At 41.1% G+C, this 24,106-nt stretch overlaps 1 protein-coding gene across 6 annotated transcripts in view; it reads right to left on the bottom strand.

Moving 5' to 3' along the window:
* kiaa1109 (KIAA1109 ortholog) overlaps positions 1-24,106 on the bottom strand; it is a 479,529-nt gene that overhangs the window by 53,010 nt on the left and 402,413 nt on the right. For all 6 annotated transcript variants that reach the window (XM_069925175.1, XM_069925178.1, XM_069925177.1 and 3 more), the window contains 5 exons: positions 23,547-23,686; positions 19,380-19,584; positions 7,128-7,331; positions 6,302-6,481; positions 6,074-6,211 (listed from right to left, as the gene is read on the bottom strand). In XM_069925175.1, the coding sequence (XP_069781276.1) occupies positions 6,074-6,211; positions 6,302-6,481; positions 7,128-7,331; positions 19,380-19,584; positions 23,547-23,686 (867 nt within the window). The remainder of the gene's footprint in view (positions 1-6,073; positions 6,212-6,301; positions 6,482-7,127; positions 7,332-19,379; positions 19,585-23,546; positions 23,687-24,106) is intronic.

The following is a 24,106-nucleotide window of genomic DNA, read 5'->3' as shown; positions in this document are numbered from 1 at the left end:
TTTCTCTTTGGTGATGATCTGAGTAAACAGATGAAGGACCTGAATGAGCAGCAGAAGGCAGCGGCTGGAGTCGTTAGAGGTTCGAGAGTTCAGGGAAACTGCTATGTTTCATCCCTATCTCAGGTAAGCGGGGGACTTTAAGAGAGGATATCCCTTTCAGGCGGCATCATCACACGGGCATTTTTTAGGGCAAAGCCCTCTGTGGAGACAGCAGCAACAGAATTTTCCAGCTCAAAGCTCTTCGCAGAGGTCAAGCTAGATTGCACAGCCATGCCGGCCAAGCACGTTGATAAAATGAGCACCACCTATAGACTGCTGAGTGCATTTTCTAATTAGGATGATAAGATTGTGGACAGTCGATTAACAATGTTCTTTCGCCAATGGTGTATGCTAATGCTAATGTATGGCATACTATGTCTGGATATCAAATTGAGTTTGACCTACAGAAATTCCCTCCGGTTAGGAGAAAGGACTTATACAATTATATGCAGCCCCCAGATCATGAAAGCTACACATAAAGAGATTATGGTTTTAGAACGCAAAAACATAATAGAACACTTGTGCTGGGAAGAGAATGAGTTCGTTTCAAAATATTCACGAGACCAAAGAGAAGTGGGGGAACGAGAGTGATCTTAAATTTATCTGACCTAAATGAGTATGTCTTATACCAACATTTTAAACTGGGCATGATTGAAGCCATTATTACATATTTTATGGCATTCATCAATTTACAAGATGTTTATTATTCAGTACCTACACATTCACTATCTAGAAAGTACCTGAAACTTATTTCGAAGGGCGAAATGTAGCAATATAAGGCACTACATAATGAACTTAGTTCGGCAGCCAGAATATTTACCAAATTGCTGAAACTGGTTTTCGTCTAGTTCAGAAAAGAGGGACGTATGGTGATGGGTCACTTGGATGACACCATCGTGAACGGCAGGTCCATGGATGAAATCCAGAGAACAGTGAACACCACTATGGTACTGCTGCAGGAGCTGGGATTTATTATCAGAAAAATCAGTCTTCAGCCCATCCAGAGAAATTAAATTCCTCAAGTTCCTCTTAAATATGGAATCTATGAGAATAACCCTGCCAGAAGATAAAAAAGGTGGAAATTCTACAGGCTTGTAGTGCTTTGACTGCAGAATCATGTCCCTCTAAATGGAAAGTAACAAAGTAATTGGGAAATTGGTGGCTGGTTTCCCAGCTGTTCAGTACGGTCTGCTAAAATATAGATTCCTGTAAAGAGACAAAGTACAAGCCTTAAAGGCTACCAGGGGTTATTTTGATAGACCTATGAGCTTATCGCATGAGGCTAGAGCAGAACTTGTATGGTGGACAACAAATGTGTCTCAGACTTATGCTATGATAGAGATTAGAAAGTTTGATGTGGAAATCCGATCAGATGCTAGTGGTGAAGGATGGGGCACCACAGACTTAACTCCCTCTGCCGGTGCCAGATGGAGTAGTCAAGAGATTAGAGTGGCATCAGCATCTGGCATTAACTTCCTAGAAATGTTGCCAGCTCATTTGGCACTAAAGTCTTTCTGTGCAGAGAAAAGGGGTATACATGAAGTTAGACAACACCTCAGCAGTAGCAAACCTGAATAAAATGGGAGGTTTGAAGTCGCTATCATGTAACTGGCTCGCAATATAGATGTGGAGTTGGTGTATCGAAAGAAATATCTAGATTACAGCCGTGTACTTGCCAGGGCGTCTGAACTATCAGGGAGATTCAATGATAGAACGGAATGGATGTTGGGGGAAAGAGTTTTAATCTGATGGTACAGGGTTTTAAGTTTTAAGTTGCCAGAGGTCAATCTGTTTGCATCTCGTTTAAATGTTCAAGTACCAAGGTATGTATCCTGGTTGCCAGACCCCCCAGACAGAAGCCATAGACACCTTTACAATTGATTGGGCAGAACTGAATTTCTATGCTTCCCACCCCCCTGCTTCTCATTAGTAGCTAAAAGTTGAGGAGGACAAGGCCACTGGACTCTTGGTGGGGGCCAAATTAGCCTTCCCAGTCTTGGTTCCTAATGCTGAACTGGATGCTGCTAGAACAGCCTTCACTGTTGAGAAGGAGCTGTTATGAGCCTGGAGGACCCTGCCACAATTTATTTCCTTTAAAACATATCTATTATACAATATAAAATATAACAATCTGTCATAGAGCAAGGAATTGCTAGTTCAACCAGTATATCTCTTTCCCCATCCTTTCACTCATCTCAATCTCTTATAACATAACAATTACAGCACGGAAACAGGCCATTAGGCCCTTCTAGTCTGCACCGAACCAAACACCCCTTTCTAGTTCCACCTCCCTGCACAATGCCCATAACCCTCCATCTTCTTCTCATCCATATACCTGTCCAACCTTTTCTTAAATAATACAATTGACTCCGCCGCCACTATTTCTCCCGGAAGATGATTCCACACAGCTACCACTCTCTGAGTAAAGAAGTTCCCCCTCATGTTACCTCTAAACCTCTGCCCCTTAATTCTTAACTCATGTCCTCTTGTTTTAATCTTTCCTCCTCTTAACGGAAATAGTCTATCCACATCCATTCTGTCTATCCCTTTCATAATCTTAAATACTTCTATCAAATCCCCTCTCAACCTTCTACGTTCCAAAGAATAAAGACCCAATCTGTCCAATCTCTCCCCATACTCCAGATGCTTAAACCCAGGCAACATTCTGGTAAACCTTCTCTGCACTCTCTCCACTCTGTTTATATCCTTCCTATAATTAGGCGACCAGAACTGCACACAGAACTCCAAATTAGGCCGCACCAACGTCTTATACAATCTCAACATCACCTCCCAACTCCTATATTCCATGCAATGATTGATAAAGGCCAGCATACTAAAAGCCTTCTTCACCACCCTATTCACGTGAGTTTCTACCTTCAGGGAACGATGTACCGTTACTCCTAAATCTTTCTGCTCTTCTGTATTCCTCAATGCTCTCCCATTTACCACATATGTCCTATTCTGATTCTTCTTACCAAAATGAAGCACCTCACACTTATCAGCATTAAATTCCATCTGCCATTTTTCAGCCCACTTTTCTAAGCAGCCCAAATCCCTCTGCAATCCTTGAAAACCTTCTTCATTATCCACTATTCCACCTATCTTAGTATCGTCTGCATATTTACTAATCCAATTCACCACCCCATCATCTAGATCATTAATGTATATAACGAACAACAATGGGCCCAATACAGATCCTTGAGGCACACCACTGGTCACCGGCCTCCAACCTGACAGACAATTATCCACTACCACTCTCTGGCCTCTCCCTTTCAGCCAATGTTCAATCCATTTGACTATCTTAAAATTTATACCTAAAGACTGCACCTTCCTAACTAACCTTCCATGTGGTACCTTATCGAAGGCCTTACTGAAGTCCATATAGACAACATCCACTGCGCTACCCTCATCCACATTCCTAGTCACCTCTTCAAAAAATTCAATCAGATTGGTCAAACATGACCTTCCTCCCACAAATCCATGTTGAGTGCTCCTGATCAGACCCTGTCTATCCAGATGTTTATAAGTACTATCTCTAAGAATTTTCTCCATTAATTTACCTACCACAGACGTCAAACTTACAGGCCGATAGTTGCCAGGCTTCCTCCTTGAACCCTTTTTAAATAACGGAACCACATGCGCAATGCGCCAATCCTCCAGCACTATCCCCATATCTAATGACATTTGGAAAATTACCGCCAGAGCCTCTGCTATTTCCTCCTTCACTTCTCTCAATGTCCTGGGGAAGATCCCGTCTGGTCCCGGAGACTTATCCACCTTTATATTCTTCAAAAGCCTTAAAACTACACCTTTTGTAATCTCTATATTCCCCATATTTACCCAATTTGCTTTTTTTTATCCCACATCTCCCAATATCCTTCTCCTTAGTGAATACCGAAGAAAAGAAACTGTTCTTATGTGGCAGAACTGGCGTGAAAAGTTCGGCGTAAAAGGATTGCTGCCGAAAACAGTGGACATTATTTGTGCTTCTTGGAGAAAGTCAACTCAGAAGCAATATACCACTTATATTAATAAAAGGCAACTGTTTTGTTTTAATGAGAGTTTAAATGTTAATTATGTTTCAGTTTCATATGTTTTGCATTTTCTCACTGATTTGTTTTTATGTTCAGGTAACCAGTTATGGTGCTCTCAATAAGGCCAAGAGCGCTTTGGCAGCTTTCCTGACTCTACGAGACACCAAACACTCTTTTGGGAATCATCCCGATTTCAAGATTCATGAGGGGAGTATTTCACTTGTGTCTGCCTACACCACGTTATCATGCTATCTGGGGTGTTAAAGTTGTGTTGGATTTGTTGCGATATTTGTCACCAGTTTACACTTTGGACTTGTGTGATTTATCACAGAAATTACTCATGCTTGTGGCCTGAAACATAATAAACCCGGAAGTGTGGAAACAAAGTTTAAATTGTATGCTTATCAAGAAGATGAAAGATTATATGTGGTGCGGTATCTGATACAATATATTGAATGTTCTCGCAATATCAGAGGGCAAGAGAGATTCTTGTTTGTATGTTACAGGAAACCACATCAGCAGGCATCCACTCCGACCATGGCCAGATGCTAAAGAGGACCTTGAAGGGATACCACTTGGTTTGGGGCTCACTCAACCAGAGCGGCAGCTACATCTACTGCTAGTAGAGTGGAAGTCTCTATTTGGGATATCATCCATCAGGTGGGATGGTTAAATGAAAGAACATTTAACAGGTTTTACAATAAATCTCTGAGGTTGGAGGGCAAAATTTCACTGCAGCAATCTTGCAGGCTGCCGATTGAATTGTGCCTTTTATTGATCTATGGTATTTCAGACCAAGCAAAAAAGAGACCACTGAGCTTTGAAATCTCATTTTGAAAAATAAGGGAGCATTAAACAAGAACTTACCGGTTTGAAGTTTGATGATTATTATTTGAGTCATGGGAGTGGGGAGATAATATGCCCTCCCGTAATCACCTCGGACATTGTCAAGCTTGTTTCTAGTGTTGCATGTATGCCTCACGATAAAATGATCTTTTGACAGAGTTATACCAGTGGTCATCTTTTTCGAGATTCAAAGATTAGCTAGATGGGATCTCATATTATCTTAACCACTCTCATGACTCAAATAATAATCATCAAACTGCGAACCGGTAAGTTCTCGTTTAATGCTCTATTCAAGATAAGGTCTAACCTGGCAAGCCACAAAACAAGCAAAGTTTCAAGTGATCATAATATTTCATTTATATAGATCAGCATTTCATGTTTATGACCTTCCAGTGGTTGGATATTTTGAAGATCAAATTTACTAAAAAAATCTTGGGTCTTTTTATTTTTCAGTGTTTTTTGATAATGGCTCATTTCTTTTAATCAGATATCACTTTCAATTTCTTTGTTAATTTGTGAAGCAGCAACAATTAAGAGTCTCATCAGACACCAGGAAGGGCTAACTGAGGAAAAATAGCATCTTCTTAGGACAAATTAAGGATTTAAAAAAATGAACATTCAAGATCCATTAATATGAAAGTAGTTATTGTGACTTGCAGTTATTCAATAAATATCAATTTGAGCCATTAGGTAAAGAGACTATAAAATTTGGAACAAAATACATTGGAAGAACTCAAGGAACATCTGTGGAGGCAGAGTGTATGTTGATGCTTCAGGTCAAGACCTTGCATCAGGGGATTTATTTGAGACAGTAGTGCAACGTCAAAGCAGCAGAATAGTGGAACTTCAATAGGTGCTGCCTCACAGCTCCAACAACCAACATTCAATCCTGACTTCTGGTGCTGTCTGACTGGCATTGCATATTCTTCCAGTGACCTTGTGGTTTTCCAGTAGGTGCTCAGGTATCCTTCAACATCCTATGGATATGTGGGTTGGGAAGTTAATTGGCCTCCATAAACACCCTTAGTGTGTAGGGATGTGATAAAATCTGGAGGGAGTTGATGGAAATGTGAGGAAAATAAAATGGAAGTAGCTTATGTGAGTGCTTGATTTCTTTCTCTCAGACTCTAACATCAATTTGTGCATACTCTCACCTGGTAAATTGATAGTCTGGTCACCGAGGAAGAGGCGTCGAGCAATGCTTCTTCTGTACCAGGCTCTTGGAAAGGCCAGAATTTCACTAAGTCTGCGCATGTCATACTTGAAGGAAGCTGATCCTATGTCACAGACAGCTGAAGGGAAAATGGTAGATTTAGAGTATGCAAGTCCAATGATCTCATTAAATATGCTAAATGGCTAGAGAAACAAATCTTTTTTTGTACCAGAGATATTAATTAAAGTGGTTTCCATCTTGCTGTTAATTTTAATTGGTGTTTGGTTGTCAAACAATGATCCTCCTCCAGATCGCCTCATCCTGGACAAGCTAACTTTCACGAATTCCAGGTTAATACTGAGAGAATCCTTACGTCCTGTGACAGAACTTGCTTCTTCATCAACAGCACCTACAGCATGAAAGTAAACAAGAAAACACTTATTTATCTTCTCTTCAAAATTTTTTGTTATTGTAATTTTCTATTTATTTTCATGTCTTGTCACACCATATTTAGGAAGTGTAATGATGGCCTGGAAGTTCATTGCTGAAAACATACAAACACATATGGATTGACTGACTCTTGATTGATTTTCATTTCAACCCGGACAGAATGATTTGGCTATGATCTGAAAATCACCAGGTGAAGCACAATAGGTAGGAATTCCAGCAGTTCTAAATCATTGGACTAAGTTGATACATATTTGAACCCACATCTATTATATACTACAAACTAATACAAAAAAAACAAATCAGTTCCCATAATACTCCTCTGGATACCACACTGCTGTTATATGTAAAAAAAATACAAATGTTGGCAAAACATTTAGAATGAAAACCAAGCTTATGTATGCACAATTATATATAATTAATTTTTTATACAAACTATATCTTTCCAATTGTTTTTAAACAACCGAAATGGGTAGAAGAATGACTAATATTCATTAAAATGGAAACCAGATAAATGCATAAAAATATTCTAATTCCATGCACAATTTTGAAGAAGCATGACAAATATCACAGAGGTATAAAATAAATTATATTGGGTCCTTTTTTACCAGATGCACTTGATCCAGGAGTCAGGCCTGTAACTGTTGTTTTCTGCTTTCCAGTTCCATATGGATGAAAAACGTAGAGAGAGAAATCTGACATACAAGCAGTAAAGCTCAATCCTGATGCCGTGGTGCTGGAGTAAGAAAGGTCAGACTGACTACTGCTGTGTCGGCTTCTTCCAAGTGGGCTTCCAAATCCAGAAGATGTACCTTTTAAAAAAAAGGTTATTCAATCAACACAAGAGCTTAAAAGGCCAGATCACAGACATACCATCTATTTCGGCATATAAGACAACCTTCATCTTAGACAGGTCCCCAATTTCAGCCTGAACTTCATGTTTTTAATCATATATCAGGTATAAGACGACACCTCAAAAATACATGTGTTGACTGAGTTGGGCATGGCCAGAAGGTGGGTGCTAGCATGGAGCTTCCAGCATAATGGAGGTATGAAGTAAGTTTCAAGTTAAAAGTCATTGAAGTGGCCAAGGAATCTCACTGTACTGTTGCAAGGACACTTGACATAGATGAGAAGATGGTAAGGGAGTGGAGAAAAATACCAAAAATCATTTGTTGGCCAGAGTTGGAAAATCACATTGCAGAATGGGAACTGAACAGAGGGAAAATCTCTACATAGTCACAAGAAATAAAGTCAGAGGAATATGCACTGAAGTGGGCAAGGTCAAACCCAGAGCACAGTAGAGATTTTAAAGGTACAGTCGGCTTGGAACAGCCATTTCATGAACAGGAAAAATCTGGTAATACGACAAAAAACAAAAATTGCTCAGAAACAACCAAAAGATCTCAATCATAAAGTTATCAGCTTTCGCAGTTTATTCGACATCAGTGGCAGAAACATCAGTTTCCTTTGTCAAATATTAGTGACAACAGATGAAACCCCCATGAAAAGGCGAGGCCATGCATGCGGGATCACTGATGTGCTATATGCTTTTGTGATCAAGCATGGAATAAAGTGAAAGTAAAGACTAAGAAAATCTTTCGAAAAGTGCAGTATCTCTAGTGCAATGGATGGTATGGAGGATGCTTTATTATGGAGCACCAACGATGAAGTGGAAGCCAACTTATTAGATTCAGACTGGGTCCTGTGTGATGACAGTGCAGACAGTGAGGTTCTGGATGCCAAGTTCTTTGCCTCAGATGATATAGTGATAGTGATTTTGAAAGATTTTAGATGTTTTTTTGTTACAATAAAAATTTCTTTCTAATATACCGGTATCTTAAAAAATTGTTCTAGGGTGAGGTCTGAGTGGGTTATGGAATCAATCGGGTGGCACTTTGAATAGAATTTTAAGGTCATGTTTCGAATCTGGCCTATAAGACGACCTCTGTTTTTGGTGTGTTTTTTGGGTGCGTCAACGATCGTCTTATAGGCCAAAATATACAGTACATAAGCTATATATTTAGATTGTGAAAATATTGCTTTTACACTCAGAGATGCATCCTGAAGATTATCTTTAAATGGCTTTATTACATGAGAAACAACCATCTTTAATTAATTTTAATCTTGAAAACATTTAGCCTGATTTTTGGACTGGAATCTTGTGCTTATTATTTCTCATTTTCAGAATGAATTGTAACTACAGTATTTAAGTTCTTGTAAAATCAAGGATTTGTGCAGAATACACTGGATAATCGGAACGAGTACACTGACGGTGTGGATGAGTGTGACCGCACCAAATCATTCAGAATTTATCCTAACCAGAAGTCCTGGATGAACAATGAAATTTGGAACCTGCTGAGAGCTAGAAAACAGGTATTTAAGTCCGGAGAACCAGATCAGTAGATTAGGAGCAGGTATGACCAGCAGAATGCTAACTCCTGGGTGAAGTGGAGATTCCAAATGAAAATGGAAACAAGACACACCAGACAGCTGTGGCAGGGCCTGAACGCCATAAACTGTTACAAAACCACATCTGGTAAAATAACAGATGGTAAAGCTTCTCTCCCACAGGTACTCAACTCCTTCTTTGTCCGATTTGATGACAGTAACAGCAAAGAACCAGTCTCTTGCACCCCCACATTCCCTGATGACATGCATGCTGCCTTCAGGAGAGCAAATCTGAGGAAAGCATCTGGCCCACATGGAGTACCTGGTTGAGTACTAAATATCTGCAGATCAACTTCCCAATGTACTCAAGGTTATCTCACACCAGCATGGCGTGGCACCCAGCTGTTTCAAACAGATGTCAATCATACCGGTGCCCAAGAGTGCAGTAACTTGCCTTAATGACTATCAACCAGTAGCACTTATATCAACAATGAAGAAGTGTTTTGAAAGGATGACAATGAAGTATATCAGTTCCTGTCTGAGCAGTATCATGGATACATTCCAATTTACCTATCATTGTAACAGGTCTACAGCGAATGCCCAGGATGCCAAGCAAATTGAGACCTTACTTGCTGAGTGCAGAACCGTGTGGTATGCCCATGAGTGCCACTGCCCAGGCAGACTGTATGGAGGCAAAGTATGCACAAGCCTCCTGCAAGCTGATCCAGGCAAAGCAGATCAGGGATGATCAGTAGACCCAGTTAAAGTTAGGGTGCTAGTAATACAGGGCGAAGAGCCCATTATGTGGGCAAGGGAAGGAGGGAAACCGAAAGTCCCACTCCAACCTGAAGAGAAGCTCCCCCAAACCATGATCCCTCCCATAAGGGGCCCACAGAACCTACAACCTCGATCTATGGTCACCCACTCCCTGTCCTGCAGGAAGCAGCCCCTCGACAACGGACAAGTCAGCCCCTCAGGGGAGCAGAAGCCACCCTGCTGGGATGTCATTGAGCGGGAATTTACCACAAAAGAGCTTGTTGCTCGCTGACCGCTATTGCCAGTGGTTGGGTGAGAAGCTGGCCGTCTGGCTGCTGTGGCTGTGGGATGAGGGAGCACCCCACGTGCACCTTTCCACTGTGGAGGCTAGCACCTTGGGGAGTCTGTCCACCCAACACAAGGTCAACAACTCCCTGCGAACTCCCCTGGATGGTAATGGTGAATCCACCTCCCTTTGGGAGAGGGTCACAGGAGATGTGTGGGTCAAGTTCCCTTCCCAGCTGGAATGGAACCTTTCCTGCCACCCCCAGTTGAATACCATCATGGAAGACACACAGGAAATGGGGGAAATGGGACCTCATCACCACTCTGTATGCAGGTACCCCTGCCAGGGAATCTCCCAGAGGAATCCATCATTACCTCAGCACTGCCCAGCCACCTGGTCGCTGTCGCTCTCCCTGACCTCAAGGGGGTGGTTCTCATCATGATAAGTACAGTGCCAGGTAAAACTGTCCGGGAGGCAATCGCCCTCCTGAAAGGGCTAGAGTTCAGGTCAGGCAGATCAAGACCACGTATGGGGATAACCAAGCCACTAAGGGTAGGGACCCCGGAGCCCAGGATACTGAATAGAAGTGGAGTGATCTCCCTATCTGCTCTGTTAGGAAAGAACTGCTGTCCACCCTCGCAAACGTGTGGGTAGACTAACCTAAAATACAGGGCCTCCCCACAAATTCCCTCTTCACCCTGTGACAGGAGCGCTGCAGCAAGGGGCAGAAGAAGCCCATCCAACCCTATGCACCCCCAGCCCCTGAGCCCATAGCATGGAAAAACTCTCATCCAGCCCTATAGGATGGAGGCCAGGGACCTTAGTGGATCTGATCAGTGGTCCCCTCCCACCCAGGCAACCTGAGGCCATTTATCCCAGTGACTGCTCAATGGGCTAAGGGAAACATCCAGTGTTGAATGGTGCTGGTGGATACGTGCAGAAAACATTTGTCCCTAGGAACCCCACAGGTTGGAGAGGTCCTGAGGTACAGATAGAGGGGCTTGGAGATTCCATACTTCATACCAAGGAGGTTAATCTATGCCTCGGAAGATGGCACAACACCTCTCCCATTCTTGGTTTTAGTGACCACCTTTCCCAAGTGCATTCTCAGCATGAATGTACTCAAGGAACGGACACTTAAAACCAACATGGGTAAATTCACTTTAGGGGTCGCTTGGGCATCCAAATGAACCCCCCTCTCCATTTCCTCCCTTTTCCCAGCCTGTCTATACATCCCAGTACCGTGTCCCAGGTGAATTAACGACATCACCGATTCAATCACGGATCTCCTCCTTACAACTGCCCTATAATGCCCGTCAAGAAGTAAGGCTTGTGGCACAAGACAGTTTACTATAGACGACTTAAAGTCGCACTACCACTTGCCTCAGCTGTCCCTGATGTGGTCACCTGGTCGAAGATATCTCTAGCAGGGATACCAATGCTTTTTTCTCCATTCCCCTCTGCCCCAAGACCAGTTCCCTTCACTTGGGATGGCCAGCAATACAACCTTTTGGCACCTGCCCCAGGTGTCCACATTAACAGCCTGACTCTCTGCCACGGGCCCATAACTTGCAACCTCCAAAACATCAACACCACACCCCCAGGATATCAATCTGGCTCACTACATTGATGATGTCTTAATAAAGGGTCCCACTGAGGACTTGGTGGCCTAAGCACTCAACACCTTCCTTATGGGACTCTGCTGGGCCATCAACAGGGAAAAGGTACAGGTTCCCAGTCAGTCCATACACTTCCTGGCATTCAATAGCACACAGATTAGAGGTGCATTCCCAAGACAGCGAGGAATAAAACCCTGAACTGCCATCCCCACCAGCAAGACAGAAATTCAAAGGTTTGTCAAGGTTCTGGGATACTGGCGACAGCACATCCCACACCTATCCATGCTGCGATGCCCTTTGTATGTTGTCTTCTGGAAAAACCAACCCTCCTGTCAGGACCAGAGTAGCAGCTCACTTTCAAAACTTTAAAGAAAGCTATTGAACAGGCTTTTTTCCTCATGGTCCATGCCAGGCTAGAGTCCCCTTTGAGCTCCAGGTCTCTGTCACCACCACTATGGCCGAGTGGAGCCTTTGGTAAAAAACCAACTGCCACAGCTCAGCTTTTGGACTAAATCCTTTCCTGAGCCCACCACATGTTACACTCCCTTTGAGCGTCAGCTTCTCACCTGCTACCTGGCATTGCTCACCACTGAGCACCAGACAGCAAATGAGATGGTCATCCTTAGACTCAATCTCCCCATCATGCACTGGATTAAATCTGCAGATGCGACTGTTATGAGCCCAGAGGACCCATAAAACCTGTATCAATAGATACTCACCAAAACAAAAGGTTACTTAAACAAAAGTTGCTTTTAATTATTTTTAAACATGAAAATAGAATCAAACATCAACTTATCACTATTAATTTATTTAATCTAACTTAACCCCCTTCTAATTCTAAGCGCACATGAATGTAATGTGTGTAAGTTCAGAAAAGTTCTTTGGTTCACAGTCCAATCTCATTTCTCATTCCTCCAAGTTCACTGGTTGCAGGCAATTCTTATATTGTGCAAAGAATTTAAAATTTATAAAGTTCACCAGGCTTTGGTGCTTGAAAGGTAAATGGTTACCATTCACGAAGGTTCTTGTCGGTTTTCAGAGAGAGATTTGTTGTTCCAGGACATCCACAACTGATGTACTTCCATCAGCCACTTCAGTGTCTTGCTGACGAAACCTGCCACCTCAGAATTCTCTAGATGATAACCTTTTTATTTCAGGTCACCACAGAGTTCCTTTCTGTTTCTCTTATTCCAAGTGAAACAGTAGATAGCCAGTCCTCTCCTCTTGCATGAACCATAAGGCCTTTGACCAGGCCATTTTCCACCAGCTTGCCTGCTTGTTCTGTTCCAGTCCCAGGTGCTGTCTGCTGGCTGTCTCTCTCTCTCTCTCTCTCTCTCTATGAGGGGAAGCCTGTTTGACTCTCTCTGCTTGCAAAACCACATGACCCTCTTACAACAGCAAGCTCTCCTCCAGTCAATATGCAGCTCCAACATGCTCTTTCATCTGTTGCCTTTTGTAAACAACAATCAATTAGTGAAGTCACTTGAGCACTCTTCAAAGCTCTTGTATAAGCTCTGAGGCCCCAATATGTCTAGCATTGGGCAGAGCTACAGTATTTTAAATAAGATCTGTTTTAAAGTGTTTGTTTGTAACCTACTCTAACAAAGTTTTCCCAATTTATCTCCCAAAAACATATCTAAATACTCTGTATACTCTGTCACACCACCCACAAAGAGGGTCATGCCTCATGATTAAGTGACAGTGGTGTATCATTGACAGGGCCCAGGGTGGACCAGAGGTGGGGGGGGTCAGCAGGCTTCACAAGCAGGTCATGCCCCTCCACACTAGCCAGGACGCACAGCCAGACCCATCCCCAGTTTCCTCCTCCCTTGTGACCTGGGGTCAGCCCTTTGATTTCCTCACGAGCCAGGAATAACAGAATGCCTGGTTCACAGATGGCTCCATCTGTTGGAAAAATGGCAAACAACTCTGGCAAGCAGCTGCTCTATAGCCGGCAACAGGTAAGACACTGTCTTCTGAGGGTCTGGGGGGGGGGGTTCCACCACAGGCCTGGTGTACATTTACACAGATTCCTGGGCTGTGACAAATTGGATGTCAGTCTGGATGCCCTGGTGGCAGGAAAAGGGCTCGCTGATCCATATGTGTCTGATCTAGGGTAAGAAGCACTGGGAATTCATATGGGAACAGGCCGACAAGTGGCACATCACAGTCCACCATGTGGATGCCCACACTAACAAAAGCACTGCCAAAGCAGTACACAATGCGGCAGTACACAAAGCGGCACAGATATGCTCTGTGTCCATCCTCAGCAACTCTGTGGATTCCAGCACACTGACCACCTGGGCTCATCACAAAATCAGCCATTTAGTATCCAATGGCATGTGACAATGGGCAGGGGGTTTAGGGGTGGCACTCACCCAGGACCAGACAAGCATGGCAGCAAACAACTGTCCAACTTGACTTGTCAGCACGTTAAGCTACAGAGCTAGCCATCAGGGATACCGGAGTACATTTGGCGCGGCAAGGGAGCTGACCAAGTCTGGCAGGTAGACTACATTGGCCCCCTCCCTCACCAACAGAACAAAGCATACATGCTCACAATGGTCGATACATTCTCTCAGTTGCTCGCTGCAGATTTGTGCCAGAGCTAACCAGGAGTATACCACCTGTGATCTTAAGTATCTCTCCTCCATTTATGTATACAACTGGAGGTACAGTCAGATCAGGGTACACACTTCACAGGGGCCAAGGTTCAGACTTGGGCTTTAGAGGCAGGAATTGTTTGGCTACTACACATTCCTTACCACCCTCAGGCTTCAGGTGTCACTGAACACATGAATAGCCTCCTCAAGCAGCAGATTTGCATTCTAACCCCCGATAATTTGCTCAAGGGGCGGCTCAGTGTGTTGCAGGAGGTGGTGGACCATTTAATTTACGCCCGACGATGCAGGGAATCACTCCCCTTGCTGGGCATTTGGCCTCACCGCCTCTGCACGATTCAGACAACATGGTCCTCAACAAGGAACTTGAGGAGTTTGGCCATGTTGAAGCCACCCACTGCTTTGAAAGAGGGAGATAGTTGCGCAGGGACCAGGCAGCAACAAGTGGGTGGTCCTACCAGGTGAACAGGAGCACTAATGCCATCACACCAACAGACTCACAAAGAATGAGTGACATACACCCCCCCACCAACACCTGACGACTGGTGGGGGGGGGGGGGCACCTCCAACTTCCACCCTACCCCCGTCTTTCTATCCCACTGCAGAAACCAGGCTTCCTGATCAGAGATGAAAACCTCCCTCAATGATTGCGGTGTCGATCCTCCGGCCATTATGTTCCTGCCCTGCCATCCAAAAGGTGTTAATTGCATTACCATTATTACTGCAGTTCCAGTTGACAAGGCGTCAACATTCTTTTCAAGTAATCCTGGCCAGTGGCACTGACCTGGCCTTCACATCCCTGATAATTCTCTCTGTATCTCCTTTTGTTGTTCAATATGAAGGTCAAATGTAGAATCCTGGGCAAGTCCCAAGATAATGCACCAGGAAGAATAAGAAAAGCTAAGGTAGGTGATTCTCTAGCCATAACTTAATATCTTTCTGGATGTGAGTGTTGTAAGCAAACCTAATTGCTTGAGCATGTGGTGATATGCAATTCCCTTGAACTGTTAACTGGAGAATTCCAGTATTTAGATAAAGAGTGAATAAAATTATATTTATAAGACAGGATAGTGTGTGATTTGAAGCGCAACTTTCAAGTATTTACTTCCAATACATATTGCTGGGTCCTATTATTTTTTTTAACTTACAGCATGGGTTTGGAGGACACAAAGTTTGGAGTAAATCCTGAAGTGTTCCTGCAATGCATCTTGCATACAGCACATATTATAGTCATAATGAAGCAAGAGTGTGAATATTTTTCAAGAAGCATAAGGTGCTAGTAATGCAGACTGCTTCTTCTTGCACACTCTTCTGGTCAAAGTATTTAAGGTTGGTCCAGTTTAGTTTCTGGATTGAACACCATGCAGAAATTTGAACATGCTACTTCTGACACCATGGCAGAAAGGGTTAGGGTTATCACAGATAGTTAGCCTTCCTTTTTATTATCTTGATAAAAACCTGCAATGTCTGGAGGATGGGACAAATGGCCTCCATCAGGGGGGCATGGCAAGATGGCGTAGAGTCTAGACGTGTAATCTCGACCTCTCTGGCCAGACTTTTAAGAACCTATTTTTAACTCTTTGTTTTCAAGTTTAATTTTTTTTAAAATTTAGTTTAAAGTATTAAGTAATTGTTATGGCCATTAATGGTAAAAAGATTAAACCTCAAGTACATTTTTGGACTGCTGAAGATTAGGGCCTAAGCAGCCTGCTGCAGTTTCAAGTTTGCTTTCTTCTGTCCCGAAACCGCAAAGATTGCCTGTGGGAGCTGATAAAAAAATGACTACTACTCACCAGGTGAAGGACATCGCTGGAATTACCCGTTCTCAGGAGGAAAGTGCGTGTGCCCCCAATGTGGATCCCGATCCTGGCAGCCTGCCGACTTCAACAGAGGGGGCACGCAAGAAGACGACTCCATTGCTTAAAATGCCCCAGGAAGTGTTCCAACCTGAATATCTTGATCTTTTCCGTGAGTTTTTGAAGCAACAACGGGTTGCGGGGGGAGAACAGCGTCGACCCCCTGAGGAAGTCGAGGTGCCGTCACTGGGAGGCAAGACCCGCAGTAAAACTGTTAAACTGCTTGTTGTTGAGGTGCAGCAGGAGCTGCAGTTACCTGGTTCTGCCACTACGCAAGGGAAAGGTAAATGGGAAGTGGAGATTGGTTTTATTTTTTCCGAGGATGATTGGTCAGATATTTGTTATGATATTGTAACTAGACTGATAAATGCACGTTACGCAATGATTAATTATAACTTTTTACATCAATTATATTTAACACCTGAAAAACTAAAAAAAATATGGTTTTGTGTTTTAGATGTGGTAACGTGGTTGGAACTTTTTTTCATGTGGTTTGGTCATGTATATATATATATATATATATATATATACAATCTTTTTGGAAGAAAATTCAATTGTTTTTAGAATACCTGTATAAGATTAAAATACCTTTAGACCCAACGGTATTTTTATTGGGTAGTTTGCAACCTTTGAAAGGTCTGGGATTAGATAAATTTCAACTTGCTTTTGTATATTTAGCATTATCTGTAGTGAAAAAATGTATTGCTAGTACGTGGAAGGATACGAATATGATTGATATTAATAGGTGGCATAATGAGATGAAATATTGTTTAATAATGGAAAAAATTACATATGTTTCATGTGATAATTATAATTTTTTTCTTAATAAGTGGTTGTTATAGTCAGAATATTTACATTTTGATTTACATTGATTAGATTTTACTATGTATGCTTCATTTTTCTTTAATTTTTTTTCTTTTTTTCATGGCTCTCCTTAGGAAAGTTGGCTGAAGGGGGGGGTTTCTTTTTTCTTCTTTTATATAAAATATGTTCATGTTTAGTTTATTGTTATATATGTTACCTGTATCTTGAGCAAATAAATAAAGTTTTTTTAAAAAATGGCCCCCATCAACAACATTTATCAGTTCTAGATGTTATTCCAGTGAGTGCTGAGTTTTCTCAATTCCGGTTATTTTCAATAGATAAGACACTGACCAAGCAAGAGCACTCCAGCCAATCAAGGTGGCAAAAAAGAGACACTGGAAGAGAATAGGTGCACTCAACTGTACAAAAGTCAGAAAAAGGACACAAGGGATTTACAGCAACAGTTGGCCAGAGTCGTAATAGGCTTCATAAATGACTTTGATAAGAGCTGTTACCACACTGTGACTAAACACAACAATGTTTTTAAATGCACTATGTTTCTAATGAAAACAGATTATTTAAATGATCTGTTTGATTCATCTTACATCTGTGAGATTTAAACATTTCTGAAAACTGCCTCCAGTTTTACAGCACTAAGTTAAATAACCAATTCTTCCTTGCTGAAAGACACTTTTTGTATAATCATAAGAACAATTATGTTTTAGAATTCTTCTTATCATTATAAAATGCAGTCTTGAAAACCAAAATGTAAAGAATTCTGGTTTGAAGTTGATCAAATTAATTCAATCTTACAAGGTTTCAATCACATCATTTCATCTCAAATGAAGCTGCATGAAAGTTTCCAAAATGTTTATGCTAGTTTTCAAATTACTTATTTTCATCTTCAGCAATGGATGTGATAGAAATAGACTAGATACTTCTGTTAACATCAAATGGATGGAATTAATTATTCTTCTGCTTTAAAAGGGTGGCACAGTTAACACAATGCTGTTACAATGCCAGGGACTGGGATTCAAATCCAGCACTATAACCATATAACCACTTACAGCACAGAACAGGCCAGTTCAGCCCTACTTGTCCATGCCGTAACAAATCCCCACCTTCCTAGTCCCACTGACCAGCACCCGGTCCATACCCCTCCATTCCTCTCCAATCCATGTAACTATCCAGTCTTTCCTTAAATGTAACCAATGATCCCGGCTCGACCACGTCTGCCGGAGGCTCATTCCACATCCCTACCACCCTCTGCGTAAAGAAATTTCCCCTCATGTTCCCCTTATAATTTCCCCCCTTCAATCTTAAACCATGCCCTCCAGTTTGAATCTCCCCCACTCTTAATTGAAAAAGCCTATCCACGTTTACTCTGTCTGTCCCTTTTAAAATCTTAAACACCTTTATCAAGTCCCCTCTCAATCTTCTAAGCTCCAGAGAAAAAACCCAGTCTGCACAACCTTTCCCTGCAACTCAAACCTTGAAATCCTGTCAACATTCTCGTGAACCTTCTCTGAACTCTCTCTATTTTGTTTATATCTTTCCTATAATTTGGTGACCAAAACTGTACACAGTACTCCAAATTTGGCCTCACCAATGGCCTGTCTGTAAGGAGTTTGTAGTTTTTCCCCGTGTCTGTGTGGGATTCCTCAGGCGCTCCCATTTCCTCCCACCCTTCAAACTATGTGGGAGTTGTAGGTCAGTTGGGTGTAATTGCACGGGGTTGTGGGCAGGAAGGGCCTGTCTGTTACTGTGATGCATGTCTAAATTTAAAATTAAATATAAAATCAAAAAATGGAAACCAAGGTGACAAGCAACTAACAGGATTGGTAATACACAAGCAGAAAAAGGTCAAAATGCATTTTAAGACACAGGGTTTAATGTAAGGTGGAACAACAGCATTGTCAACAGGAAGATGATGCATTATTACTTAAAATGCTTCGTTAATAGATGAATTTGAGGGATGATTTTGATTGTGCATTCCTGCATAAAGCTTTTGATATTAAAGTGCTTTTTGGACCTCTCTCTTCTTGTGCCTTAGGATGATTTCACTTTCATCTTTGAGTTGTCATTTTCGGTTCAGATTCCACTCCAAACTTTTGACTGATATTTAATTCCAAAATAAAATTTTAAATAAAAAATAAATAAATTCCAGGAAATACTGATTTTAGAATTATTGTCTTTGAATGAAGTGTCAAACCAAGATCTCATTTCAAATAGCATGAATTAATAAAATTGTCATGACCTAAATTGCCAAGGTAAAAAAAATCAGCTATTGTTTCCGTTACTTCAGATCATGTCAGCCATCAAAGATGACTTACAAACCTCGAAAATATACTCATCTTGAAAATACAAATTTTTTTTACTGCTGATTATAAAGTTACATTCTTTCATAAGAGGAACAGCAAAAAAGAGTAATAAACACCAAAACATTTTTAATTTCTTACTTCATTTCACAGTAGACAGTGCTGAACATACGAGAAATAAATGTATTTGAACTACATTATCCAAATACCTGTTTTGTTGGCAGCAGCTTTCAATACAGTATGAGCAAGCAGTGAAGAGGTAGAGGTAGACACTTGAGTTCCATCAAATGCATGTGAGAAACCCAAGCTTTCCAATTCACTTCTATTGGATGAGAACACCAAGTCCAACGAAGGCAGCTTTAACATACATTCAACTCTTGATACAGGTAAACAGCTAAACTTGATCTGCGATGGCTAGAGAACACAGATTATAAAATGTTAAAATGATTATATATGATTCACTGTGCAGCCACCATCTTGTGAAGCTAAACCAGTTGTTCAGCCAGTACAGCTCACTTAATGCTACTCATTGAAAATTCAGAATCTGAACATACTGCTGCAAGATTAATTTACCCATCACAGAATAATAAAAATGACAGAGGAAATAAAAAACAAAACTAAAGACATAAAACCTAATAAAAATCCACATAATTTTTTTAAACACCAACAATACGAAAAATTGCAAATTGTCACATTTCTGGCTTACTGACATCAGATGCAGTCATTCTGCATGGTAAAATGTTTCCATTCTCTAATCTGTTGAGTCAGAAATAAAGAGATGCAGCTGGATTTAATTTGATACATTTTATTCAGATGTTATGATAGATTAGAAATAAAGTAAAGAGAATGATTTATCAACATTTTTATATGATCATCACCAATCTTTATTTAATTGGGAAGCATTGGTCAGAGTACAGGTCTTAGTGAGGAAGCAAACTTCACTGAGATTGGAGCAATAGTGAACTGGGCTCAGCAGGTTCTGCCATTGGATTGTCATCTTCAGGAACAAGAGACCCTACATTATGATATCACAGGTAAAAGTAGCTAAGTGACTGGTGATGACTGTGATCTACTTAAATTTATTACATCTAACTGTAACACAATTTAATTAGTTGAGAAAATTAAATGAGGTGAATTTCATTAATGTCCAATTAATTAAATAAAATGATGGGAGGACAGGAGATGTATTCCTGCTGCAATATGTGGGAAGTCCAAATACTTCTGTGCAAGTTGACTACACCAACAATAAATGTCAGTGACATGGGCTTGTGTTGAAAGGCTGGAATGCAAGTTGCAGTCAGTATAAAACATCAGGGAGAGAGAAAGATACTTTTCATTTGCTCCAAGAGGCAATGACCCCACGTAGATTTAACACTTCAGAATTGGCATGTGATCAGAAATTGAAGGGAAAGATTTGAATGAGGCCGATCTCCGGATCTGCTGAGATCTGGGTCCTTGAACTTGCCCAACAGATTTGAAGTTCTTCCAACCCCCCTGGATAAGAGCAAGAACCCTAAGGGGATGAGCAGCTTGGTACAGAAACTTTTTCAAATTGGGTTAGTTAAAAGGAACTTAGTTGTAGTAAGAAACAGTGAGGGATAGTGCTCTAATGCCAAGGGAAACAGATTTGAAGACTCAGTTGCCTATAAAGTGCCAGAATGAATCACATCTTTCCTGGATTGGAATGGAACTTGAAATAGGAAAATCATAAAATAGGAGATAATAATACACTTGCAAAATACCAATGGGATTAAACATGGATTTCTGGAAGGGATTCTATCATAATCTTTAGGATATAATTGGTAGAAATAAGAAAAATAAGTAGATGTATTATAAATGGAAATTTCTGAAACCCTTGATAAAGATTGGTGAAAAGAATGAAAGCAAATGGTATTAGCAGTAATTTGTTGATGTGGAATGAAAATTGGTTGTTTAACATGAATCAGTAGCATTAAATGGATCTTGGATTGGAAAATAACTAGTAAGGTACCATAGAGATCAATACTTGCAATGTATATCAATGATTTGGATTTGGGAACAAAATTTAATATTGCAACATTTGTTGATAACAATAAACTGCGTGCGATTATGAAATATGAAAACACAAAGTGGCTTCGAGATATCCTAGGCAGAATGAGCAAGTCAGCAAAAACATGGTATATAGGCTATCACATGAAGTTATCCATTTCAGGATGGAAAACAGAGAGATGCCTTATTATTGATATTATGTAAGAATGGAAAGCATTTGAGAAAATAGAGTGGGTGTTCTTGGTCATCAGACCTGAAAGTAAACCAGTAAGTGTAGGAGGAAGATAAATGTTCACCTTCATAGCAAGAACCATTGAATTTGAAGGACATCTTGCGACAATTACACAGTATTTTCCACAATGAAAGAGTAGGACAAAAAATTGTTTTCACTAGATTTAAAAAATGAGAAGGGGTTTGCATTTAAATTTATAACATTTTTTAATATGGCTAGACAACCTGGACACAAGGTGTCCAAGGTGTGGATCACGGTCTTGGGAAATGGAATGACATTTACAACTGATAATAAGGAGATGTTTCTTCATTCAGAAAATCAAGTCAGTGAAAAAGGGATACAAAAATTTCTAAATGAAAAGGGTATCAAGGGATATGGGGAGAGTGACTACACTGCACACGAGGCGGTCTTACTTTTTCTATCCCTGTCTCTCACAACAACTCTTCATGTTAAATCCAGCCATTTGTAACTCTTCCTTCATCACCATTAAATCAAAATTCTAGAATTCCAAACCTAACACCAGGATGGGAGTTACTACACCGCACAAAGCTGTGGTGGTTCAAGTGATATACAATCACTTGTATACAAAGGGTTCAAGGGTTCAAGGAGGAAGCCTGGCAACTATCGGCCTGTAAGTTTGACGTCTGTGGTAGGTAAATTAATGGAGAAAATTCTTAGAGATAGTACTTATAAACATCTGGATAGACAGGGTCTGATCAGGAGTACTCAACATGGATTTGTGGGAGGAAGGTCATGTTTGACCAATCTGATTGAATTTTTTGAAGAGGTGACTAGGAATGTGGATGAGGGTAGCGCAGTGGATGTTGTCTATATGGACTTCAGTAAGGCCTTCGATAAGGTACCACATGGAAGGTTAGTTAGGAAGGTGCAGTCTTTAGGTATAAATTTTGAGATAGTCAAATGGATTGAACATTGGCTGAAAGGGAGAGGCCAGAGAGTGGTAGTGGATAATTGTCTGTCAGGTTGGAGGCCGGTGACCAGTGGTGTGCCTCAAGGATCTGTATTGGGCCCATTGTTGTTCGTTATATACATTAATGATCTAGATGATGGGGTGGTGAATTGGATTAGTAAATATGCAGACGATACTAAGATAGGTGGAATAGTGGATAATGAAGAAGGTTTTCTAGGATTGCAGAGGGATTTGGGCTGCTTAGAAAAGTGGGCTGAAAAATGGCAGATGGAATTTAATGCTGATAAGTGTGAGGTGCTTCATTTTGGTAAGAAGAATCAGAATAGGACATATGTGGTAAATGGGAGAGCATTGAGGAATACAGAAGAGCAGAAAGATTTAGGAGTGACGGTACATCGTTCCCTGAAGGTAGAAACTCACGTGAATAGGGTGGTGAAGAAGGCTTTTAGTATGCTGGCCTTTATCAATCATTGCATGGAATATAGGAGTTGGGAGGTGATGTTGAGATTGTATAAGACGTTGGTGCGGCCTAATTTGGAGTTCTGTGTGCAGTTCTGGTCGCCTAATTATAGGAAGGATATAAACAGAGTGGAGAGAGTGCAGAGAAGGTTTACCAGAATGTTGCCTGGGTTTAAGTATCTGGAGTATGGGGAGAGATTGGACAGATTGGGTCTTTATTCTTTGGAGCGTAGAAGGTTGAGAGGGGATTTGATAGAAGTATTTAAGATTATGAAAGGGATAGACAGAGTGGATGTGGATAGACTATTTCCGTTAAGAGGAGGAAAGATTAAAACAAGAGGACATGAGTTAAGAATTAAGGGGCAGAGGTTTAGAGGTAACATGAGGGGGAACTTCTTTACTCAGAGAGTGGTAGCTGTGTGGAATGATCTTCCGGGAGAAATAGTGGCGGCGGAGTCAATTGTATTATTTAAGAAAAGGTTGGACAGGTATATGGATGAGAGGAAGATGGAGGGTTATGGGCATTGTGCAGGGAGGTGGGATTAGAAAGGGGTGTTTTGGTTCGGTGCGGACTAGAAGGGCCTAATGGCCTGTTTCCGTGCTGTAATTGTTATTATTTGTTATTATTATTATCTTTTGAAAGGCATGAGGATTATGCAATAAATTCTGGACTTACCATTATCCCAGGATAAATAGATATGTATACAAATTTATATACATTCTTACCTGAACCCTTATGTAAACCACAACATCTACAGGAAATGAGGAATATGCTGATGTGGATGAAGATACCAGGGATATTGTTGATTCTTCCAAAGCATCCTGAACTTCGAACTGCCCCATATCTTCATCTTGGGAGCTGAGAGCTGTAAGAGAGAACTCTTTTTTTTTAACTTAACAACAAATTAATACATGAATTAATATTTCATTAGATTAACATCTTAAAAGGTGGCCTGATTATTTCTACTGTACTTAGATGTAAAAGAATATTTAATGTAAAATCAAAAATTCTGAATGGTGTGTCAGAGGTGGTTTGGGAAGAATTGTTAGAGTAGCTTGCACACACATATTAAAACACATAATTTACAGGACTTTTGCAAAATGCTTTTGCAGAAGGCAACAAAGTATCGACAGCAGCTTGTCTGGGAAAGCATGTGATCTTTGCAGTTTTGAGTTTTGCTCTCAGAGAGGGAGGGTGTGAAACACAGAGGAGAGACACAGAAATCAGTTCCTGAAGGACAAGCTGGCAAACTTTGGGAGGCTGCCTGGTTAACGGAGAAGACTGG

Source organism: Narcine bancroftii, chromosome 3 (assembly GCF_036971445.1).
Source record: "Narcine bancroftii isolate sNarBan1 chromosome 3, sNarBan1.hap1, whole genome shotgun sequence".
NCBI classification, from domain to species: domain Eukaryota; kingdom Metazoa; phylum Chordata; class Chondrichthyes; order Torpediniformes; family Narcinidae; genus Narcine; species Narcine bancroftii.
Note: the sequence above shows the minus strand (reverse complement) of the source record. Positions and strands in the feature narration are given on the sequence as shown.